General features: G+C 40.7%; 2 protein-coding genes across 2 annotated transcripts in view; one reads left to right on the forward strand and one right to left on the reverse strand.

The window, feature by feature from the left end:
• C3AR1 (complement C3a receptor 1) overlaps window positions 1–20,972 on the reverse strand; it is a 65,014-nt gene extending 44,042 nt beyond the window's left edge. The window contains exon 1 of the mRNA XM_081128388.1: window positions 20,943–20,972. The gene's annotated coding sequence lies outside the window, so the exon portion shown is untranslated. The remainder of the gene's footprint in view (window positions 1–20,942) is intronic.
• Window positions 10,210–26,011, forward strand: LOC308552938 (C-type lectin domain family 4 member A-like). Its single transcript, XM_081128390.1, has 7 exons — window positions 10,210–10,237; window positions 10,619–10,761; window positions 14,460–14,576; window positions 16,168–16,269; window positions 21,821–21,972; window positions 22,991–23,106; window positions 24,847–26,011. Exons 2-7 carry the CDS (start codon window positions 10,680–10,682, stop codon window positions 24,989–24,991), a joined length of 714 nt encoding a protein of 237 aa, XP_080984516.1. The 5' UTR covers window positions 10,210–10,237; window positions 10,619–10,679; the 3' UTR covers window positions 24,992–26,011.
• The last annotated feature ends 82 nt before the right edge of the window (window positions 26,012–26,093 follow it).

Raw genomic sequence — 26,093 nt, forward strand, 5'->3', positions numbered from 1 at the left:
ATGTAACTAACTGTTTATCTCTTGCTGCTTTTCAGATTCTCTCTTGTCTTTAACCTTTGGCATTTTAATTATGATGTGTCTTGGTGTGGGCCTCTTTGGGTTCCTCTTGTTTGGGATCCTCTGTGCTTCCTGGACTTGGAAGTCTATTTCTTTCCCCAGGTAGGGGAAGTTTTCTGTAATTATTTTTTCAAATAAGTTTTCAATTTCTTGCTCTCTTTCTTCTCCTGGCACCCCAATAATACAAATCTTGGGCCATCTGAAGTTGTCCCAGAGGCTCCTTATACTATCTTCATATTTCTGGATTCTTTTTTCTTTTTGCTCTTCTGGTTGGGTGTTTTTTGTTTCCTCATGTTCCAAATTGCTGATTTGATTCTCAGCGTCCTCTACTCTACTGTTGATTCCATGTAAATTATTCTTCATTTCAGTTCCTGTAGCGTTCATTTCAAATTGGTACTTTATTATGTCATCGATGGTCTCACTTGTTTTCTTAATAGTCTTACTAATATCCTTGAGCATCCTTAACCATAATTCTGAACTCTATCTAGTAGCTTGTATGGCTCTATTTCATTTAGTTCCTTTTCTGGAGATTTTTCCTGTTCTTTCCTTTGTGACATGTTTCTTTGCCTCCACATTTTGGCTGCTTTTCGGTGTTTGTTTCTATGTATTAGGTAGAGCTGCTATGTCTTCTGGAATTTGTAGAGTGGCTTTGTGTAATAGGTGTTCTGTAGGGTCCAGTGGCTCAGCCTCCCCAGTCACCTGAGCTGGGCCTTCTTGGTGCTCCCCTGTGTGGGCTGTGTGCACTGTCCTGTTGTAGTTGAGCCTTGGTTGCTATTGATGTCATTGCGAGGAGCTGACTCCCAGGCCAATCAGCTGTGAGGACCAGCTGAAACTACATTCAAAGAGCTGCTGTGCTGGAGACACTCCTGTGGAGCAGGATTTACTTCAGTGGAGCTTTGGTGTTTTCCAAGTCCGCCCCTTGAGTGTGTCACTCGTGGATGTGGTAGGGTTGTAATCCAGTGTGGTCGAGTGTGACCACCAGGTGCACTGTTTCTGGGCCCTCCCTGAAGGTGCAAAGTCAGCCTGTGCCAGTGCCTTTCCCAGGGCCACCCAGCATGAGCTACACAGCAAACCGTAGTTGGCTGCTACTTGTGCTGAGCTTGGAGGCATCCAGGAGAGGCCAAGCTATGAACCAATGCAGGCTGGCACTAGTTCCAGGCCAGCTGCCACTTATCAAGCCATGTGGGGCACACTGCTGCTTGTTTGAGAGGTTTTAGGCAAGTCCTAAGCATAAGGCGCGAGAGGCCACTTGCATAGAAAAGCCACTGAAAATGGTTTGGATGAGCCTGCAGGTGGGGAGGGGCTGGGCCTCCAGGAATCAAGGGGTGGGGCCAAAGGTGTGAGTCAGGTGCTGGAGATTCAAATATGGTGCCTGTGTGCCCGCTTTGTGTGGGGAGGACTCGCCAAAGGAGCAATGGCCTCTGCCAGCTCTTCTGCCTGGGAGGAAGCTGCCCCTCCATCTCTCACCCCAATTTCAGGCAGGTTAGCTCCTCCCCGAGTGTCCTAGGTCCTTTCAGGCTGCTGCCTGGCTCTGGGGCTCAGAGGGAGCGCGTCTGAGTGAGTCCGTGCTCAGGCCCTTTAAGAGGAGCTGCCTGGGACTCCCGCACCCTCTGTGTCCCTCAGTGATAGTCCCCGCTGGTTTTCACAGCCCAAGTTGTGGAGACTTCTCTTCCCGGCCCTGGAGCCCTGGGCAGGGGGCCTGATGTGGGGCTGGGACCCCTCACTTCTCCGGAAAACCTCCACCACCGAGATGTCCCTCCCAGGTTTAACCTGTGGCACCAGGTGTGGGCCTGCGGCCGCGTCTCCACCCCTCCTACTGGTCTTGCTGCTTCTTCAGTTCCCTGGTTGTAGGACTTCTGTTCAGCTAGATTTCAGGAGGTTCTGAGTGATGGTGGTTCTGTATTTTAGTTGTGATTTTGATGTGGTTCTGGGAGGCGGCTGGTACAGCGGTTACCTACACCACCATCTTGTTCAATAAAGGGCCATACTGTTTTTCATAGTGGCTGTACCAGCTTGCATGCCCACTAACAGTGTACAAGTGTTCCCTTTTTCCACATCCTTGCCAACAATTATCTCCTGTCTTCTTCATGATAGCCATTCAAACAGGTGTGAGGTGATGTCTTGTGGTTTTTATTTGAAGTTTGCTATTGATTACTGCTTTTGAGCATCTTTTCATGTGGATGGGCCCAAAGCACCACTCCTGCCACTCTGGGCCCCAACTCTAGGACTCAGAATGGAGTTCCTTTCTCCCTCTCTTCTTCTGGGACTCTAATGATGTATAGATTATTTGTCTTAATAGTTTCCCGTAAGTCCTGTAGGGTTTTTCCCTCCCTTTTCATTCTTTTATCTTTTTGCTCCCCTGATTGGATCATTTCAATGGATCTGTGTTATAGATCACTGATTCTGTCTTCTGCTTAGTTAAATCTGTTCTAGAAGCTCTCTATTGAACTCTTTAGTTCAGTCATTGTATGCTTCAGCTCCAGAATTTGTTTGGTTCTTTTTTATGTTCTATGTCTTTGTTGAAGTTCTGTGTTGTTCCCTTGTATTGTTTTTCTGATATCATTAAATTGTTTGCCTGTGTTTTCTTATATATCTCTGAGCATCTTTAGAACAATTATTTTGACTTTTTTGTCAGTTAATTCCTGATCTCCATTTCTTTGAGGTCAGTTACTGGAGGTTTGCTGTATTCCTTTAAATGTTTCCTTTATTCTTTATTATCCCTGTAGTTAGTGCATAGTTGTCTGAGCATTTGAAGAAACAGTCACCTCTTCCAGACTTATGACTGACTTTGGTAAAGGAATGCTTCCATCTGTAGGTGGGGGCATGCTGAAGCACACATGACACCAAGTAGTGATGTAGGGCTCCAAGCACTGGGGTGTGTAATTGTACTGGGTGGGGGTGGGGTAGGGGCAGAATGTGTCCAGCTCAGGTTGTTGAGGTCCACATCATTGGCAATTGTGATCCTTGGTGAGGACTACCAGGGGTCTACAGAGGCTGTAAGGGCTTTTGGAGTCCTCAGCAATGCCTCCAGATCCAGGGCTAGGGACCACAGCAGATAGTGGTGGTGGCTAGAGCTGGTGGTGTGTGCACATTTTGCTATGGGGACCAGCTGCAGGTGACTATGAAGTGGCTAGGGCCTGTTGCAGACACACATGTAGCAGTGGAGTCCAGGGAAGGCAGCAAGGGCTGAAGCTAACTCTAAGTTCACTGGCAGCTATGCGGTCCCTGGCTATTGGTGTGTTCTCTAGTGGTTGCAGAATTCTACCCCTCTGATGTGTGCCCTGCAGTGGTGGCTAGTGATAGCATGCAAGATAGCTAGGGAGGCTAGCCTCAAGTGTCACATGGTGTTTGGGGTCAGCTGCTGGAATCTGTGCTGGTATCTTATCGAGGCCTGGGCTAGCTGCTATTGTGGTTCAAGGACTCTGGTGAGGGTTGAAGTGGGGGTGTTGGAGGGAGTGGAGAGAGACTTGGGTAGATGGCATCAGCAAATATGAAAACCTGTAGAGTGAAATTTGCAGCTGTTAGTTTTGCAGCTGTTAGTTTTGCACTGTTAAAATCTGCTGGGTTTGTCTGCAGAGCAGGTCACTGAACAGGCTGATGTTGGTAGCCCCAGCTTTTCTTCCTTGTTCCTAGCCATCTCTATTGTCTCAGCTTTGCCAGTATGGATGGGGTGAAACTGAAGCAGGACCTTCTTTAAGTCCCCCAAAATGCTAAGGAAGCTGATCACTCATCCCACTCTTCCTTTCCCAATAAGGGAGACTCTTTCTAGCTGGATAGTTCCCTCTTGGTTCTGAGCATGCTGGCCTGGGAGTGGGATGGTGCAGGCTAAATGAAGCTGTCTTCTTCTTCTTTTTTTTTTTATCACCTTTTCTTTATTTATCACCTTAATAAACGTCTATTAGTATATGTGCTTTCAGACAATTTTTTGAATGTGTTGTAGAAGTACCATCACTTTCATTCTGGAGGGGATATTTAAATGCCCTAGATATTCATCAGAATCACCTGGAGGGCTTGTTTAACCACAGATTTCTGGGTCCCACCCTCCAAATTTCTGATTCAGTTGGTCTAGGGTGGGGCCCAAGAATTTGCATTTCTAACAACTTCCCAGGTGATGCTGATGCTGCTAATTCCACATAAAAAAATCAGCACCTTGACCACTCTTACCAAGGCATCTAAGGTACCAAATTGCCCTCCCCTTCTCATGGTATCTCTATGATACTATCAAGGGAATGGACCAGCATGATATCCTGTGGAATGGTGAGTTGTTTCAGTTCTCTGGACTATATATGGCAAGATGGTGAAGGTACTGTTTCTGATAGGAGAAAAAGCAAATTAATTCTGATTTTTCTTGATTACTTATTAAATGGTCATATGTAGGGCTGTTGATGCTGTGTCATCTGTTTGCCTGCCATACTTCATGTGCTTCCACTTCTAAGAGTGCTCATTATATGCATTGTGTCCTGTGTGTGTGCTATCCTTGCCCCTGCTCCAAGTTATGATGGCCCCTCAGATAGAGCTCTCTAGTCTTCATTCAGTGATTGTATCTCACTCTTTTTTTGGTATGTTTCTTTGTACTTAGATGTCTCTCAACTCAAGACACAGGATACCAGTGTGGGCTCACTCTGGAGCATGCCCATGCCTTTTCTGGGGCATGAACTTTTTACTTTCTTTCTCCTAAACTCTAAGGATCCCCACAATACTTGCAACTAGGGGAGCAGTGGGCAGTGGCAGCTCATCCTGGGCTTACTACCCCTGAGCCTGTCTCCAAGACCCTCATTTGTTCAGACTTTCCAGTGAGCTAAAAGCAGCCCCACCTTGGCTTACTTCTGTCACTGTGACTTTTACTTCTCAGTGAGCTAACAGCAGCCCCACCTTGGCTCACTTCTTTCTTAAAATGTTTCTAGGGAACCAAAGCAGACCACCACGTAGGCTCTCGCCTGTTGCTTCTTCTGCTCTAAGCCCTTCCTTGTTTCACTGTACCAAGCTTTAATAAATGACTCTCACAATCACCTGGATTTGTGTTGTGAAATCTTTCCTGCATGAAGTCAAGAACCCACACACTACTGGCTGGCCTGAGACAGACCCACTCTAGGCCCGGCCCCTGTCTGGTAACATATGGAGCCTCATTCACATCAAGGGAGTACCAGAAGGAGAAGAGAGAGAGCATGGAATTGAAACCTATGTGAAAAAATGCCAGAAAACTTCCCTAACCTGGTGAAGGAAATAGACATACAAATCCAAAAAGCACAGAGTCTCAAACAAGATGAACCCAAAAAGGCCCACACCAAGGCATATCATAATTTAAATGGAAAAGGTTAAAGAGAGAATCTTAAAAGCAGCAAGAGAAAAGTGATTAGTTACCTACAAGGGAGCTCCCATAAGACTGTCAGCTGATTTCTGAACAGAAACTTTGCAGCCAGAAGGGATTGGCAAGAAATAGTCAAAGTGATGAAAAGCAAGAACCTACAACTAAGGTTACTCTACCCAGCAAAGCCATCACTTAGATTCAGAGGACATATAAAGAGCTTCCCAGAGAAGAAAAAGCTAATGGAGTTCATCACCATCAAACCAGTATTACATGAAAAGTTAAGGGTCTTGAAGAAGAAAGAAGAAGAAGAAGGAGAAGGAGGAGGAGGAGGAGGGGGAGGAGGGGGAGGAGGAGGAGAAGACGAAGGAGAGAAGAAGATTGAAAATATGAATAATAAAATGGCAATAAATACACATCTATCAACAATTGAACCTATAAAACAAAATAAACAAGCAGAACAGAAACAGACTCAAATATACAGAGAATATTTTGATGGTTGCCAGATGGTTATGGGAATGGGTGGAAAAGGTGATGAGATTAAGAAGTACAAATTGGTAGTTACAGAATTATTATGGCATTGTAAAGTACAGCATATGGAATATAGTCAATAATATTATAATAACTATATATGGTGTTAGATGGGTAACTAGATTTATTGGGATGATCACTTAGTAAGTTATATAATGTCTAATGTATGGGTTGTACACCTGAAACTAATATATAATATTGTATGTCAACTGTAATTGAAAAATAAAAAATTGTTTAAAGTAAAAAAAGAATTAAAAAAATGGCCAAAGCTGAAATCTGAGCAACATAATAAATGGAGTAGTATTAGATTACAACCCAAATTATAACCCCCCTAAATATCCATGAATTCAGACTTATATAAATAATGGAGTAAATGAATGGGGAATAGACAAATTCCCTGTGCATTAGAGTTCCAAATAATTTATTTAGATGCTTTCTCCTGAAGGAGGTGAAGCTCCCTTCCTCAGTCTTTACTGTGTGGTATATTAGGTGACTTGCTTCCAAAGAGTACAGTATGGAAAGGGAGGCAGAAAGAATACAGGGTGGGGCAAAAGTAAGTTTACAATTGTGAGTACTCGAAACACAAGAGTTTATTCTTGTATTATTATTTATTCTTGTATTATTTTCCATAAGAACAACTGTAAACCTACTTTTGCCCCACCCTGTATAATGGAGAAACCTGGTAAGCACTACATTGACAGGGTGATCAAGGTTAACAACATCAATGATAAGTCATGTTTTTTTGTTTTGTTTTTTTAAAATATACCTTTATTGATTTCAGAGAGAGGAAAGGAGAGGGAGAGAGAGAGAGAGAGAAACATCAATGATGAGAGAGTCATTGATCGAGCCCGCAACCTGGGCATGTGCCCCAACCGGGAATCGAACCCCCCCCCCCCCCCCGATCGCCCGGATCCTAGGTCGACGCTCAACCGCTGAGCCACACCCAGCCGGGCGATAAGTCATGTTTATGTCATATGCATTTGATTTGTTACTTCACCTCTGTGGTCTTCCTTCCATAAACCATAAACCCTACCCAAACTATGAGGGAGAGACACATAGGGTGAGGTCTAGGAGGGTCCCAATTGGGAAGCTTTCATTGTCCCCAGGGATGTGTCACCTTCTTGGCACATTAATGTGTGATGATACATAGAGTATTGCCAACCAGGGAGCTCACCTGAGCTTTGGTGCCCAGAATTTTTATTGAGGTTTATTAATTAGTGTGGGGAAAAAGAAACTTCTCTACCCTTTAGGTTCTTCTGGCTGGTCTAATAATTAAATCTCCATGAGCTAGTTTAACAAGAGAAAATAACCAAATTTAATTGCCTACGTGCATATGAGAAGCCCACATATACGAAGTGTTTGAAGACAAAATTAAAATGAAGTATATATGGAATTCTGAGCTGAGGATGAGGTAAAGCACTTTGGGGCTTTAGAGGGGAGAAAGGTCATTCACAGGACAATAAGGGCAGATGTTCAGTAATTAGATAAGTCATAAAATGTTATGTCTTATTATGGGCAAGGCCCCCTACTGAAATTTTTAAAGGGAGAAATAAGTTTCTCATGAGTCAACATGAGAACTTCAGCTCAAAGTAATTCGCATGCCAAAATGTCACATCTTGGGGAGATCTGTTTTGAACCTTTTCAATAGGCATACTTGATTGAATCATTTGATGCAAGGTCGAACTCTATCTCCAGCTCCCCTCTCCTTTCCAGACTGATATCTCACAGCTCAAAGCCCCAACACTCTAATCCCATGCTTGGTCTTTCTGGCTTGGCCAGTCCCCATCTTGAATCATCTTGTTAGCATAAACTATCTCCGGGCCTACTATGAGTGACTTCATTAATATAAAGTGTCAAGGCTCACCATGAATAACAAAGACACTCTTATTACTCAGGAAATACAAGGATTTAGAGGCTACCTTCCAGGAACTAGAGTTGTGGAACCTCTGCTCTTTTTCCTCATGATAGATCCCCTACCACACATTACATGCAACCTATACTCAATCCATATATTAGTAAGGCTTATTTTCCTTAACAGTTTAAATACATATAAATAGAAGTTCTAGTATTTTATTTCTGTGCCCTAGAAGTTCCTCTTTTATACTACCTGGGGCACTTGTATGTTCCATTTTTGAGATTACTGCCCTAGAGATCCCTTGGCTAAATAATTTAAAGAATGCTATGGACTGGATGTTTGTGTCTCATAAAATTTATATGTTGAAATTATAACCCCAATGTGATAGTATCAGTAGGAGGGGCCTTTAGGAGCTGATTAGGTCATGAGGGTGGAGTTCTCACAAATGGGATTACTGTCCTTAGAAAAGACTCCAGAGAACTCCTTGACTCTTTCTGTCCTGTGAGGATGCAGTGAGAAGATGGCAATCTATGATCTGGGAAGCGGGAAGGAGTCTCACATCTGGCACCTTGATCTTGGACTTCCCAGTCAACAGAACTCTGCAAAAGAAATGTTTGTTGTTTAAGCCACGCTGTCTATATTATTTTTATCTTGGCAGCTCAAATGACTAAAACAAAGGGATTTGGGTAGATTATATTATTGTTCTCAAGTGTTTCTTTCTGTGATAGTATTACACTTTGCTGCCCTTGACAGGTCTTCCTGTCAGGAGAGTGTATTTCCCTGCCCCATTCACAGGTTTGCTCAGGTGACTTGCACAGGCCAGTGTAATCAGAGTGGATAGAATGTACATATTATCTGAACTGAGGATTTGAATGTTACTACATGTTTCAGCTTACAAGTATCTTCTCTATGATCCTAAGTTCCAGAATGAGAAAACACTTAATGAAGCGCCAAGCAGAGTTACAGTCAACCTTAAGCAGACCCTAAGCCCACATGTAATGTGAGGGAGAAGTAAATGTTTGTTGTTGTGAGACACTCAGATTTATGGGTTGCTTGTAATACAATGGAATCCAGTTAGATTGTGACTTACTCCATGGAAAGAGAGATTCCTTTAAGAATATATTTTGCTTTCTCCTTACAAGCTTAGATCATTAAGCCTCTGATAATCAATGATTATTATTGGGAGGAGAATGCATACCTGTTCACATGCAAGTGCTTGTTAGGTGCTGTAGTGATTTTCTAGAAAATTTATAAGAATTAGAGCTTCCCTTTCCCTTACTGGTGTGGGTTTTAGAGGCTGAGCAGGATAAGAAGGCTGTCCATGGGGCGGGGCAGCCCAGTGTGAAGAGGCAGAGCCCAGGCAGGGTGAGGAGAGCTTACACACATGAGGTCATTGTGTAGGATGTTAGAGCCTAAATGGGGTAACGATGCATTCAAAATGGGGGTTAGGGGCCAGTATCCAGAATCAGTCCAGCAAGAGTAAGGAGTGATTTCGTACTGGTGGCCTAGTGTAGGGTGTCAGACCTGAGCAAGGTGAGGAGGATGTCCATGGGGGCTGGTTGGCCTTGTGCAAGAACACCCAAGCAGAATGAAGAGGACATCAACAACAGTGGGGGTCTGGACTGGGGAGTCAGAGCCTATTCAGGGACAGAAGGGCATCTTAGTGAGGGAGGGAGTGGCAGCAAGAATAGAAGATTGGTTATATCCAGAGGATTGATCAAATAAGGAAGAAGTTCAAGGTAATGAAAGCAAATTTCTTATTGTCATAGAAGGGAGTTGTTGAAAGGGAGAAAACTGGAATGAACTCTTTGGTGTTGGATTAGAATTAGAGGTATTAGTGTGAGCTCATATTTTCAAAATGCTTAGATATAGAAATAAATATAGAAGTGTGTGTGTGATAGGAGAGGGATGAGTTAAGTGGGGGGATTAAAAGGAGGATTATTTGGGGATAGCTGTGTCAGGTGTGAGCTGGGAGGTGGTCTATGAAAAGATTTCACACAGAGGATTTAATGTTTGGAGTGTTTTTCTCTTGGCCTTTGGAAAAAAATCATATAATCATATTTAACACTCAGTTTATCTCCTTCTAAACTGCAATTTCATTAAATTATCCTAACTGTTAAAAAAATAGTTATATATACATGCATAGTCTTTTGTTGCGCTGTTGTGGGGATTAAAAGGGATAGAGAAGGGTGGAATAGAGAAGGGTGGCCTACTCCTCTAACACCCAACAGAGAGTCACTTTCAGAAGTTGCTGGAGGTGACTGTAGCAAAATAAATGGAGATTCATGATGGAGTTAGTTAAGAACAACAGGGAAGATCAGACAGCACTGAGAAGATTCAGAAGGCATACCATCTAAAGTTTCACTTCCCCAATATATTAGAGGATGCTGACTGTTAAAAGTAGGAAGCTGACATAAGTTTTTTTCAATGATCCTCTTAGAATGTGGTGTCCTTGATCAGCAACAGATGGTGAGGAGAATGCAGCCTAAGTGAGTATATGCCAAGATTGGTCTGTCTGCAAATAATTGTTTGCATATAGATGCATACAAATACTTAAATTTTATTCTTGCTGGTGAGTTCAAATAACACAGTTCTCATGAAAGACTTCTCTAGTTGCTTAATTCCTCTTTTATGTTACTTCTTATTTCTTTCCTCTACCCTTTGAGTTCCTAGTTTTTTTCACTTTTGCTAGCATATGTTTAAAGGCTATAACTTCCACCATGCTGGTCCTGGAGAATGGGCCTCTGTCTTGAGGTTTAAGTTCTCATGAGGTTCCTCTCAGGGCTACTTACAATCTGTGGCATCTGTTCTCATTTGGCTGCATAATAGGAAGTATGACAAGTCACCATCCTGTCTGTTTTTCATTTTAGGATGTTTTAAGGAAGAGATAAAGAGGATTTTTTTGAAGAGAGCAGAGGGTCACTTCTCAATATGACTTCAGAGATCACTTATGCTGAAGTGAGGTTCACAAATGAATCCAAGTCCTTAGGCACCAAATCAGAGCCTCCTGCAGGTAAGAAACATTTTCTGGTTATCAGAATTAATGATATTAATGATGAGATGAAGAATGAAGAGAGAATACTATAAACAAAACATAGGTGATATTAGATACTGGTTTTCTGACTGGCCACAGTTTGGAAATATAGGATTCTCATAAGATTAAACTGCCTGAAGAGAAGTATTAGAGTTTGTACAGTTGTACTAGAAAAAACTGAGATGAGCTAAGGAGGGTGGTAATTATGGGGGAAAGTGGTCCTCCTGAGTTTTCTGAGGCTCAGTGAGACTGCAGTCAGCAATAACAAAGCCCACTAAATTATCCATAGCTCCTGCAGAGTAATGAACTAGTGGGCTTTGTTTCTTGACCAATTAAAGAAACAAGAGTTTGGGTGGAGAGTGCCCTGGGTGTATTTGTTAATGCTGGACTAAAGTGGAACAAAAGATCATTGCAGATAAAAGACTAGAAAGTCTTATAAAGTCCCTTATATCTCCAGGGAAATTGTTCTGTAATGAGATAACCCATTGCATAGTGCATCTCTGAGATGGATTCAACTAAGTTTTGGAGTAGATAAAATGTAATTTCAGTAGCATCTCTGACATCTCAGATATAGAGCAAAACAGAGAGAAAAAAGCATGTAGAGTCTAAGAAGCCATGATAGGGTGGTCATGATGCTCATGTTTTCCAAAATTCCTCTGCTGAGATATGGAGAATACTCAGGAAAACTGTATTTTCCCCCTTAAAAATGTATAAAACTTCTTTATTATATGTTAAAATGTTCATTGTAGAAAAAATTAAAAGCTAGAGGTACATGAAATTTTGTTCTACCATCTAGAGATAAATATAACTTACATTCTAGTGTATATCCTTCCGGACATAAATATACATAAATGTATATATGTATTTTTTTCTAAAAATTAGATAATAAACTTAGTAATGTGACATTACTTTGAGAAAATAATTTTTAACCATCAAATAGTGACTAAAAAGATCTGACCTTATCCTATGGATGTGATCAGGGATGATTATATTTATCTGCTCTGGCTTTATTTATTTATTTATTTATTCATTATTTTTAAAATTTATCTTTATTGTTGAAAGTATTACAGTGTTGCATTCATCCCCCCCCCCCATTGACCCCCTCCACCTCTCTCCCACTCTCTCCCCAGGTCTTCACCCCATTATTGTCTGTGTCCATGGGTTATGCATTTATGCATATATGCATATAATTTCTTTGGTTAATTTCTTCCCATCCCCACCCTCCCTACCCTCTTCCCTCTGAAATATGACAGTCTGTTGCATACATACATCAATGTCTCTGGGTCTATCTGGTTTGTCAAATTCTTTTGTTCATTAGCTTTTTCTTATAGAAGACCCTTCAACATTTCATGTGATACTGGTCTGGTGGTGATGAACTCCTTTAGCCCTTTCTTATCTGTAAACTCTTTGTCTGACCTTCAGTTCTAAATTACAGCTTTGCTGGGTAGAGTAATCTTAGTTGTAGGTCCTTGCTTTTCATCACTTTGAGTATTTCTTGCCACTCCCTCCTGGCCTGCAAGGTTTCTGTGGAGTTATCAGCGGACAGTCCTATGGGTGCTCCCTTGTAGGTAACTAATTGCTTTTCTCTTGCTGCTTTTAAGATTCTCTCTTTGTCTTTAACCTTTGGCGTTTTAATTATGATGTGTCTTGCTGTGGGCCTCTTTGAGTTCCTCTTGTTTGGAACTCTCTGTGCTTCCTAGACTTCTAAGTCTATTTCTTTAACCAGGCAGGGAAAGTTTTTGTCATTATTTTTTATAATAGGTTTTCAATTTCTTGCTGTCTTCTCCTTCTGGCATCCCAATAATGTGAATGTTGGGCCTCTTGAAGTTGTCCCAGAGGCTCCTTATACTATCTTCATACTTCTGGATTCTTTTTTTCTTTTTGGTCTTCTGATTGGATGTTTTTTGCTTTCTTATATTCCAAACTGATGATTTGATTCTTAGTGTCCTCTACTCTATTGTTGATTCCCTGTAAATTATTCTTCATTTCAGTTCATGTTGCCTTCATTTCTGATTGGTACTTTATTATGTCATTGATGATCTCACTAATTTCCTTAATAGTCTTACTAAGATCCTTGAGCATCCTTATAACCATTGTTTTGAACTCTATATCTAGTAGCTTTCTTGGCTCCATTTCATTTAGTTCTTTTTCTGGAGGTTTCGTCTGTTCTTTCCTTTGTGACATGTTTTTTTGCGTCCACATTTTGGCTGCTTCCTGGTGTTTGTTTCTATGTGTTAGGTAGAGGTGCTATGTCTCCTGCAATTGGTAGCATTGAGTTTGTGTAGTAGATGTCCTGTAGGGTCCAGTGGCTCAGCCTCCCCAATCACTTGAGCTGGGCCTTCTAGGTGCTCCCCTGTGTGGGCTGTGTGCACTGTCCTGTTGTAGTTGAGCCTTGGTTGCTATTGGTGTCACTGGGAGAAGTCGACCCCCAGGCCAATCAGCTGTAAGGACCAGCTGAAACTACATTCAAAGAGCTGCTGTGCTGGAGACACTCCTAAGGAGCAGGATTTACTTCAGTGGAGCTTTGGTGTTCACCAAGTGCGCCCTTTGGGTGTATCACTCATGGATGTTGTAGGGTTGTAATCCAGCATGGTCGAGTCTGACCACCAGGTGCACTGTTTCTGAGGCCTCCCAGGAGGTGCAAAGTCAGCCTCTGCCTATGTCTTGCCCAGAGTCACCCAGCATAAGTTACACAGAAATCCGTAGATGGCTGCTATATGTGCTTGGCTTGGAAGCATCCAGGAGAGGCCAAGCTCTGAACCAATGCAGGCTGCTGCTAGTGCCAGGTCTGGGGCCACTTATGGAGAAGTATGGGGCATGCTGAGGCCACCTGCTGCTTGTTTGAGAGATTTTAGGAAAGTCCTAAGCATGAGGCTAGAGAGGCCACTTGCATAGAAAAGCCACTGGAAATGGCTTGGATGAGCTTGCAAGTAGGGAGGAGTGAGGTTTCTGGGAATCACCAGGGTGGGGCAAAAAATCTCCAATTTCTTTGGACATTAAGGGAAAGTTTTTAAATATTTTGAGGCACAAATTGCATGTGTCTGTGTATACTGGGATTTAGGCATGTATCCAACCCTGCTAACAAGAAAGTTTATAAGACACATCATATATTATAGAAATCTACACTTGAAACCTATATAACCTTATTAACTAATGTCACCCCAATAAATGTATTATAGGATTGTATGCTTGAAATCTATATAATTTTAATAACCAATGCAACCTCAATAAATTCAATGAAAAATGGAAACAGTCTAGAAGAGTAATTGAATATATAATGAAATAGTCTCCAACCACAATAAAGAGTGTGGTAGAATAAATTATGATATAAAAATGTCATTATACAGCATATAAAAAATAATAGGTCAGAAACTAGTATATATGGTGTGTCAATCATGTGGGAAAATGTGCATGTATATATAAATACCCTAAAAAATTGCTGGAAGGACATATACCAAAATATTAACAGTTGTCCTCAACAGTAGGGTTTATGCTTTTCCATATTTTCCAAAGCTTCTACAATGAACATATTTCCTTCCTTTGTTTATGTTATTTCCAGTGTCATATTGTTAGTAATAGTATGCCACCTGAGAAAAGGGAGAAGAGGGAGAGAAGGAGAAAGAGTAAGTAATGGTCAGGATTTACAACTGATAAAACTAATTTGATTTCTTCTTTAGCTCCCAAAGAGAAGACAAGCCTTCACAAAAGTAACCCTGGTTTTCCCAAGGTACTCTTACCCTTATTGCTGATGCTTCTGCTGTTATTGGCAATCTCATTTTTTATCGCTTTTATCAGTAAGTATCCAAATGAAACTATAAAGAATGTCCTCCTTACACCAACAGAGGGTCTCCATTAGATTCTGGTACTTTACAAGGGATTTATCCAGAAATTTAGGGAAAAAAGTCTTCTCTGGGGACAGGTGATATAATTAGTGGGAATCCATTAGAAACTTTGTTTTTTATTTGAATTTAGTTACTTTTCTATAAAAATAATGGAATACACTCTATAGAAATTGAAGAGTATATGTGTGTCCAGGAGTTTGTGTTGTAGAGTGAAATATATAGGGCACCATTTTTACATTAGACAGTTGTGAGAGGACAAATTCATATTTCCTTAGTGTTTATAAGACCAGGTCTTTTTGAGTGCACACTTACATATTTTGGGATGAGCAAGTGAACAAGGATATGGGAAGAAATATCCAGGAAAAGTTTCCCATTGAGTTTTTACTTTAATTATTTCTGTATTGCCCAAGACATGATATTCTAAAAGGCAACTTGGCAAATAAGTAGATTTCTGCATATCTTTGGCTTTAAGAATTTGTCAAATTGTTAAAAAGAAAAAAAAAAGGAATAAAAACTAGTATATATTTGGGTAGATATTTTATTCATCCATTTGGTCATTCAATAAGCAATGATGGCCATCTACCTTATGTCAGACACTGTGCCAGACAGAGTACAAGCCATAGTTATTGGTCTCAAGAAGTTCAGAAAATGGCAGTAACTGGTCACATGAACCAGTGGTTACAACATTGTATGGTAGTGTTGTACAGATAAGAAGCATAGGAGGCTGAGATAGACTTCCTGAAGGAGGTGGCATAGAGAAGAGAGAGAACATGGGAAAATGTGAGGAAACCTGTGAATAAATGACTGGAACATATGGTGCTAAGTCAACTGTGAGAAATGAAGCTGTAGGTGGGAGAAAGTAGTGGGGCTCAGATCATGAAGAGTGTTGTGTACCATTCTAAAGAGGGTGAATTTTTCCCCTGAAGATTATTCTATCAATTATCTCCTGCTGCTTAATAAACTAACCTAAAACTTAGTGGATGAAAACAGCAGCTATATATTTAGCTCATGATTTTGTGATTTGGTAGTCTGGACTGGGCTCAGTGGTCCTGGCTGAAGCCAAGAGTTAAGTGGGGAGAGAACTGGAGTCAAGTATTGCAGGAGGTCAAAGAGGAAGAAAAGAAGGAAACCTGGGATATTAGCCATGACCAGTGCAAGGATGGCTTTCCCAGAGTGGTGGAAGCAGGATCCATTTTTTTCACCATTCCTCCTCCTTCAAAGGTTAGCCTTTGTGTGCATCGTACATTTAGTATTGAAGGAGAATATGAATAAATCCTTTTGACACATAATAATGAAACTGTCACATGTCTTTCAACTACGCATCTTGTAGCTATTCCTGGAGAAATCTCTGGTTTTAAAATCAGTAGGATTTGGGTTACATTGAATATGGGGTGATAGGAAATCTTTCCCATAATCAGGATCTTTCTACTCAAGTAATTGGGCATTTGCAGGTTTTGTTTCTATAAAGAATTCAAGAAAGTAACAATAAAAAGCAAAGTCATAACACTACCAGGAAAATGAATGGTCTTATTCTCTTTTTCAGTTTTCTTTCAAAAATATTCTCAGCTTCTTAAAGAAAAAAAGACTATAAAAGAATTTACTCACACAGCATTGGAATGTATGAAAGAAAATTTGACCATGGAAGGTAAAAATTAATGTGTCTATAATTTAGTTGTTGACTATACTGTGTAAAGATCCCCCAATCAATATTTCTGAAAAGATTCACAAGTAGATCACACTAAGAAGCTGAGTATCATGATCATTTCAAGCTTTAGGTCTATAGATATATAGGGTATAACATTCATATATGAATATCTCTAATATGTCTGTGCAAGAAAATAGTCTTTTAAAATTAAAAAAATTTTTTTTCAAGTATAGTTTACATTCAATATTATTCTGTATTAGTTTCAGGTGTACAGCATAGTGTTTAGACAATCATGTACTTTACAGAGTGATCCCCCTGATATTTCAAGTGCTCCCCTGGCCCCATATTTCTACCAACAGCCCATTCAAGGCAATCTAGGCTTTTTCTAGCATGCACCTCAAAACTCTTCCAGCCTCTACCCATCACCCAGTTTTAAAGCCACTTTCATATTTTAGCTTTGCAAAATAGCATGTTAAGGTCTCGAAGTTATTATTCTGCTCTCCCACCTTGTCTGCTAGCCCGGAACATAACAGAGTAGTGGACACCTGCATGACTTTCTTTAGCTTTTCTTCTAACTTTCTAGCTCAAGCTTCAGCCTCTAGTTGGGCATTGGTTGCTGAACTGCCCACAGTAGCCACTAGTCCAGTGTGGCAGCCATTTGTTTCTCTTATTTGCCACAGTTGCGCTCTGCACAGTCAATCAAACAAGCACACCAAACCAGTGTCCTCATACTCATGTGTCTGTCCATAAGCATCTGATAAAGTCTGACTTCTCCCCACATAGAGGTCAATGTCAGACTTGGGATTTCTCCCATGGATGTCTCTTTCCTAAGGCCCATTTCTTCAGTCTTCTGGTTCACTTGCCAATTTTTGGTTTGTAAACTAGCCCCCATGCATGGAGGGCAAGGAAAGTCCTAAGAAAAACACAGACCACTCCAGATTGGTAGGCGGTACTTTTAATGAGCAAAGGAACTTATTTATGAGGCTTATCTTGAGTGGCACCAATACCAGTATGTCACCCCACCCAGCAAAATTTTAAGTTTATAAAGAGCAGGCCTGGGGAACATCCAGCCCATGGGCCATATACGGCCTGCAAAATCATTTGGTCTGGCCCTGCCAAGGCAACCACAGGCAGGACTAGAAATTCAATAAATCTAGGAGCTTTTTTCATAGCTAATTTTTAAGTTGATAATTTTGTATGGCCCTCAGATAATGTTATAAATATCCAAATGGCCCTTGGCAGAAAAAAGTTCCCCACTCCTGATATAGAGGTTTTAACTGGGTCCAGTATACCATCCAGGTGGATCTCAACACCACATTATTATCTCAACACTATGTCCTTGGGGCAGTTTCTAGCAAGGAAAGGGCAAGTGGAACGTATATTCCAAAGACAGGGGAGGAGGAGAGGAGCCCCTGATTGACTGGGTCCAGCTCACAGGTCAGCTGGCAGTTATATCCCCCTGATGACCTCCTCCAACAAAGCCTCTTATATGCTTGACTGGAAACTGGAAGCCTATTTATGTTGGGGTTATTTTCCAGTTTATTTTGTCTCTGTGTTCAGTTGGGTAATTTCTGTTATTCTGTTTTCAATTCACTGATTTCTTTGGCCTCTCCATTCTGCTGTTTGCCCACCCACTGAGCTTTTTATTTTCGTTATTATATTTTTCATTTATAAATTTCCGTCTGTTTCTGTTTTACACTTTAATTTCTTTGCTGAGATTTTCTATTTCTTTGCTGAGGCTTTTTATTTTATCCCTTGGTTCATACATGTTTGAACTTTTTTGTTGTAGCATCTTTGTCATGGTTTCTTTAAAATCTTGGTCAGATAATTCTAATATTTCTGTTTGCTTGGTACTGGCATGTATTTATTTTCTTTTCTGAAATTAATTTTGAGAACTTTGTGGTTCTTAGATTTTCTATTGAAATCTGGACATTTTTGTATTATGTCCTGAGCATCTGAATCTTATTTAAACCTTCTGGTTTAGCTGGCTTTTCCTGACACCACTCTGGCAAGAATAAAGAGGCCCTGCTTTGTTACTGCCTGATGTAGATAGACTTGACCTTGACATCTAATGGGTGTGGCTCCTTGTTACCTCTGGGTGAAGATGGCGGTTCTAGTTTCCATGTGGTCCCCCTTCTTTCTTAATTTTTCCCCCAGAGTTACTGAGATATTGTTGATTAAGGACTACAGTGTGATGAGGTGATACATGTACATTTCAGTAATAACCACAATAAGGTTAGTTACCTTAATCCCCTCACATAATTACCTTTTATGTGTGATGGTAGCATTTAAAATATACTCTACTAACAACTATCAATTATGTAATACAGTATTATTCATTAAAGTGACCATGCTGTATATTCGATTCCCGGAACTTACTCATCTTAGAGCTGAAAGTTTGTACCCTTTAATCAACATCTCCCCATTTCCCTTACCACCAGCCCCTGGCAATTGCTATTGTACTCCCTGTTTCTGTGAGTTTGGCTTTACTTATTTTTACTTTTTTAATTTAAAGAGAATTTTATTTTTCAATTGCAGTTTACATTCAATATTATATTAGTTTCAGGTGTACAGCACTTACTTTATAAAGTGCTCTCCCCAATATTCCAAGTACTCACCTGGCACTATACATAGTTATTACAATATTATTGACTGTATTCCCTATGCTTTACTTGACATCCACGAGACTATTTTGTAACTTCCCATTTGTACTTCTTAATCCCTTTGTCTTTTTCACTAGGCCCCCAACCCTGTCGGGAGCAGGTGACGTGTCTGGACATGGTCCACGCCACCTGAGGGGCTGGAGTCAAGGACTCGACCCTCCCCACAATTACCCTTGATGTTGGGAGCCCGCTAAGTGTTTGGACATGGTCCATGTAGCCTGAGGGCTTGGAGCCAAGGACTCAACCCTCCCCACAAGTTCCTGTGAGGAGCCGAGATAAAGATAATTACCAAGGTCTGGGCTCATGGAGAAGGCAGGATGTTTACTCTGAAAGAGTGTTTATGCAGCTTTGGAGGAACTAGTTTTTATCACCCTCACCCCATTATCACGTGTTTGTTACTTTCTATATAATAAAGGCATTGAAGCCATTTGGTGCTGTTTCTTTACTCCTTGAATAGTTCCTTGCAGTGCTGCGGCTAATGTCAACCCTTGTATATGTGATGGTCCAATATCGGCACAGAGACGTACATAATCCGATAGTGAACCCTTCTTTTCCCAAGGTCTAATAGCGGATTGACATGCTGAATTTGCATTCTCATAAGCCAGCTGTGTGACTGGCAACATTCCTGCCTCTCCGTCAGGCACTAAGCGATTAACTGCCTGAAGCAATCTGGAAACAAAATCTTGGTGAGGCTTCTCAGGTCCCTGCCTTATTTTGGCTATTTCTTCTGATTTTTTGCCAGGTGTAGGCCAGGCCTTAGAGGCTAGTGCATTAACTGTATGATAAGCCTCCGGAAGGTAGATTACTTGTGCATCATTGGTTAAGTGAGGCCCTTCTCCTACTAACATCTCATAAATTATAGGAATATTGTTTGCCCTGTTTCTGTTTGCAGCCTCATGACAACGATTATAAAATTCTGATGTCCACAATAAATATTTTCCTCCTGTTAAACATGCTTTAGCTATAGATTTCCAATCATTAGGAGTTAAAGCGTCAGTAGCAATGTTTCCTAGGATGGTCAAAGTATACGGAGCAGTGGGCCCATATTGAGCCTGTTTTAGCTCCTTTAACATTTTGAATGACAAAGGAGTGTAATATCTTTGCACCAGATTAGGATTATTAGGGTTTGGCTGCTCAGAGACTGGCAAGACGGCAAACCCAGAATTCCACACCTCCTCTCCACTCTCTTGCGCTTTCAAGAGCGTTCTTTGCAGTGGAGACAGGGTATCTTTGATCTGTTTTTCCATGCGTGGATAATTTACATTATTTTCCCTGTTACAATTATTCAATTTAGAATTTTCCTGATAATCTCTTTTCCATGGAGAGGCAGGCGAAGCAGAAGGGAAAGTTGGCTTTTGTTCAGAAGTTTGTAAAGATTGCACCAACCGCGTCAACTGCCTGACAATCTCTGGAGTTACCTCCTTAGTTGTATTAGTCACAGCTGGATAGAGGTTATTATGATTGTCACGAGCAGCCGCGTCACCTAGTTCAGCCTGCTCTTCTGGTGGGAGCTCCTCGGCATCCCATTCGGGAGCCCTACCCCCCTCTCTGTACATTCTCTCATCCTTCTAACTTTTCCTCTAATATAGGAGCCTCCTCTTTTTGCTCTATACTCCCTGTTTCACGTTCAAACTCATGACTGGGATCAAGGGAATCACGGACTAGGCTCCAGCGAGAGAATGTATCCATGGGCACCTTTTCTGGCCCATGTGCATGATACCAGTCTCGTAATTTTCCCCCTACCTTTTCCCATGTTTTTATATTAACTGTACCTTCTTCAGGAAACCAAGACAGACTGTCTCTATGAATTTTAAAAACTTTAAAATATGTTCTTCAGAAACCTTTGCTCCTCTTGTTCTTAACATAGAACGTCACATTTGAACAAAAAGCCTGTGTGTTGAACTAGATTGCCCCATCTTATTTTCCTCCTGACTATAAAACAAAAATGCTCCCCTTCCCCCAATTCCTTTTCTGGCGTGCCGCCCACATACAGAGGGGTCCTCACCTTACCTTAAGCTGCGTCGCGAGGACTCAGGTCCCTGTTCGGGTGCCACTTGTCAGGAGCCAGCCTGAGAAACGAACAAACCTGAGTTCGAGCGGTGGGAATTAAAGAGACAACAAAGTTATGGGATCAGGAGGGCTGCCCTCCAATGAGGAGCACCCCAAAGGGCTTCAACGCCTTTATTATATAATAAGTAACAAACAAGTGATAATGGGGTGAGGGTGATACAAACTAGTTCTTTCAAAGTAAACATCCTGCCTTCTGCATGAGCCCAGGCCTTGGTAATTATCCTTATCTCGGCTCCTCACAGGAACTTGTGGACCATGTCCAGACACTAAGGGGCTCTCAATATCAAGGGTAATTGTGGGGAGGGTCGAGTCCTTGACTCCAGACCCCCTCATGTGGCGTGGACCATGTCCAGACCCGTCACCGGCTCCCAACACAACCCCTTTTCCCTCTGGCAACCACCAGTCTGTTCTCTGTATCTATGAGTATGTTTTTATTTTTTTAAATATGTTTTTATTAATTTCAGAGAGAAGAAGGGAGAGGGAGAGAGAGAGAGAAACATCAATGATGAGACAGTCATTGATCAGCTGTCTCCTGCACGCTCCCTACTGGGGCTTGAGCCCCAAACCTGGGAATGTGCCCTGACTGGGAATTGTTCCGTGACCTCTTAGTTCATAGGTCGATGCTCAACCACTGAGCCATGCCGGCCAGGCTCTATTTTTTTTTGTACTTTAGATTCCACATGTAAGTAAAATTATGTGGTATTGTCTTTTGCTGTCTGACTTGGTTTTCATGAGCTTCCCCTTGGTCCTTAATTGTGATACACACTTTGCAAATTACTTTTCTTATATTGCATCTACATGGTCTTCTGTCAATACAGAGAACGTCTGGAGCTGCTGCCCAAAGAATTGGAAGTCATTTAATTTCCATTGCTACTTTTTTTCTACTAAAGTCAGAAATTGGATGGATAGTAAAAAGAACTGCTCGGAAATGAAGGCTCACCTGCTGGTGATCAATACCAAGGAAGAGCAGGTATGCTCTGATAGATAATGGAGCCAAAAATCCTGTGTGGGTTTTGTACGCCTCTCTTGGCTAAGGAGGATGTTTTCATTGTTTTGGGATATTGGTGCTGTGCCGAACGGCTTTCAATGAAATTTCACATCTTCTTCCTGCTTCCATAAAACTAAATTCCCCTAAAATAAATGGAGACACTTAAAATATAATATGTGGGGGTTGAGTGGAAAGATGAAAACATTTAAGCCTGAAATATCGGCATATTATTTCAACGTGTAAATGTTTTCTAAATTATTAACTGAGGAGCAGTATTAAGTCAAATAGGGGAATAAAATATGTAAAAGAATCTCTTAGGTTATGAAAGAAACAGATTTAATGTGCAAAAGTTTACTCATGCATAACTTTGAAGAAAACCCTCTCTTACTGAAGAAAAAAGTAGGAATGAGTTTGAGATGAGAATTCATTACGATTATGGATAGAAATCACTTCCATATGTATTGAACACTGCTCTCTTCTGAATGTGTGTCCCCTCTACATTTATATGTTGAAATGCTAATTTCCAAAAGTGGTGATACTAGGAATTGGGGTCTTTGGGAGATGCTTAGGCCATTAGGGTGGGGCCCTTATAAATCAGATTCGTGTTCTTTTGAAAAAGACCACAAACAGCTCCTTTGCCTTCCACCATTTGAGGACGACCAGAAGGTGCCAGCTATGACCCAGGAAGAGGGATTTACCCAACCATGCTTGTATTCTGATTGGGAATTCCAGCTTCTAGAACTGTGAGAAATAAGTCTGTTGTTTATAAGCTCCCCTGTCTGTGGAATTTGTTGTAGCAGCCCGAATAAATTAAGACAAGCATCAGGCTCACAGGTGATGTCAGTGATCCTGTACTGCACAGCCAGAGAAGGCCCAGACTCCTGGGCAGAGCCCCCATGTGGCTATTCCTGGATCTTCTCCTCTTCTTCCTAAGACCATAAATAACTCAATTCAACTTGAATACTCAAAAGACCATAACTCCTTTCTTTTCTTTCCTCAGGATTTTATCACTCAGAACCTGGATAAAAAATATGCTTATTATTTGGGGCTGTCAGACCCAGAGGGGAAACGAGCCTGGCAATGGGTTGATCAGACACCATACAATAAAAGTGCCACGTGAGTATAGAAGTAGATAAAGAAATCCTGAGTCCTGAATCATCAGGCATTTTAGGATGTCCATACTATCAGGCATTAAAATAAAATAGCTCACTCTTCTTACAACTCTTGTCACAAAGTTAAATAATTTTATTTATTATCTCATTCAGTCATCACAAGAACTCTGTGAAGTACATGCTATTGTTTTTCTCACTGTACAGCTGAGGAAACTGAGTTTAGAGAGTTTAGATAACTCAGTGCATGTTATCCGGCAGTGATGACAATGGCCCTTAAAACCCAGGTCTATTTAACATCAAAGTCTGGGTTTTTAACCACACATCTATATTGCTAAACAAACACATAGTCATATTAATTAAGATCATAATCAATTGTTAATATTTATTATCTCATAAAACAAATGAACTAAATTCTGATAGTTTTATAATATCCCACATTTGTGTAGGTCTTTTAAAACTCTTAAGTACATTACCATTTTTAATCCTTGTATCAACTGTGTGAAATATATAGGGATATTACTCTATTCTTTATTTTTTAGATATGTAAATAAAGGAAATTAAAGAACTTGTCCAAGATAACAGGCATAATAGAAGATTTATAGATTTTTAAAAAATATATATATGTTTTTATTAATTTCGGAGAGAGGGAGAGGGAAAGAGAGATAGAAACATCAATGATGAGAGGCATTGATCAGCTGCCTCCTGCACCACCACCCCCCCCCCCCCGACTGGGGATTGAGCCCAATCCCCAAAACCTGGGTATGTGCCCCAACCCAGAATCTAACCTTGATTCCCGGGTTCATAAGTTGATGCTCAACCACTGAGCCACATCAGCTGGGCTGGATTTATAGATTTTAACTACTTCTTTAGACTCCAAAAGCAGTACATTAAAAAAAAGGAACAAATTGTGCTAAGTGAAATAAGCCAGTTAGAGAAAGACAAGTATCACATGATCTCACTTATATGTGGAATCTAATGAACAAAATAAACTAATGAACAAAATAGATTCATTGAACAGGATCATAGAAGCATGGAACAGACTGACAAATCTCAGAGAGAAGGAGGGGTGGGGGGGTGTCAGGAGAGATTAACCTGGGAATTTATATGCATATATGCATAACCCATGGACACAGACAATAGTGTAATGAAGGCCTGGGACAGTGGGTTGTGGGGTGGAGGGTGTCAATGGGGGGAAAAAGGGGAAATTTATAATACTTTCAACAATAAATAAATAAATATATATTTTTAAAAGTTATAAACTGCTCTCTCTATGCCTAGAGTATGCAGAAAGTATAAAAGGATGAACTAATTAGAAGAGCCAATAAAATTTGAAGACCAGATAGAGTTTGTGAAGCCAAATAAATAATCTGATGCCTTTAAAAAAAAAAAAAAGGAACAAACTACATTAAGACTCAGAACCAGGGTAAACCTTGCCATCATTTAAGGGAGCCTATGGATTGACAGTCCCCTAGAACAGGGCATGGACAAATAGAAGGGAGCCTCTGGGATATCTGCTGGGAAAGTGTTTAATGCAGTAAGATGACATGACTCTGGGAGATGTGTAGGAACAGTTTTCATGGGAAATGCCAGAGACACAGATGGAGAAAAAAACTGCATGATAAATGGAAAAGAAATGAGCATATCTGCTTTGACTTTTGCACAGTTCAACTCCTGCCCCCTCCCTCACTGTTCCTAACCCTTCTCAAGATCTGAAAACACATCCTGATTTTTTTCCCCCTTTCAGATTCTGGCATCCAGGTGAACCCAATAATCCTGCTGAGCGTTGTGTTATACTGAGTGCTCCTTTCCAAGTCTCGTGGGGCTGGAATGATATTCCTTGTATTAACTCTCACATGTCAATTTGCAAGATGATGAAGATCTACTTATGAATGGGAAATTCTCCATGAACATGTGGTTGAATTGGTATCCACCATTAAAGAGATGAATATTTGCCTTTTAGAATTTTGTGTAAGCTTGCATAAGTGAACTCCAGAGAATTTTCCAGTAGGCTGTCATCTATTCAACTTATATAAAATAAGTATACACCTTAATTCATAAATTCATTCACACAATGAACATCTATTGAGCATTTTATTGTATACTGTATACTGGAGAGCCTGTCTGCAGACAAATGGAGGGAGCATGAGCCTCCTCTCCCAATTTTTGTCTAATTGCTAAGGGGTTAGATACTGATATAACAATATGATGTGGTTCCTCCATTTATCTGGATTTATCTCTTTACAGGCTGGTCAAAAGCAAAATAATACCAACTATTACATTCCATTTTTCTCAGACAGATTCATTGTTTTCATTGACAGCATATTACGCATCAGTTGGAATATAATACACATCAATAAGCTGAAACTTATCTTCCATTGATGTGTATGATACAAACGGAAGATAAGTAGGCTCTTGTGCTCCTTAACATTCTCTGTTTGGACTTGAACTGTCATTTAATATCAGAGTACAGGCGCAGGATAATCAGAGATTGAGCATTGGATATTTAGAATTAGAGAATTAGAAGCCATTACTGGTGTAAAAATAATATAAACAGAGCCACTGCATTGCATGTCTTACTTCTCATACCTTTTGGATGTTAAAACTTGGCAAAATAACCTTTGAACTGGGCCTAAAGCAACATTGTATCCCAAATAACTCTTTGCAAAGATAACAAAAAAAGCTAATAAAAATGTCTCCCAACTGAAAATTAAAGTCATTCTTTAGAATTAGCATCACTATGTTAATCTGTCTGCGCCTATAGAAATCCCTTCCTTCTGTCTGTATATTTGTTCCCATTACCGTTCTCAAATACCCCTTGCCATCAACTCCTACTTAGAACATTAAGTTTCTGCCCAAATCCGTGCTTCCAGAATAGCTTTTGGATCCCAAATAAATGCTTGTTGCTTCTCACTTTGGCCTTTTATTTTTAGGTTAACACTGGTGAGTTGACAGATTTATATTCATAAGGTATTCTGATACATTTTTATCTTT

The sequence above is a fragment of the Miniopterus schreibersii genome, assembly GCF_964146895.1.
Source record: "Miniopterus schreibersii genome assembly, chromosome: 2".
Classification (NCBI taxonomy): Eukaryota; Metazoa; Chordata; class Mammalia; order Chiroptera; family Miniopteridae; genus Miniopterus; species Miniopterus schreibersii.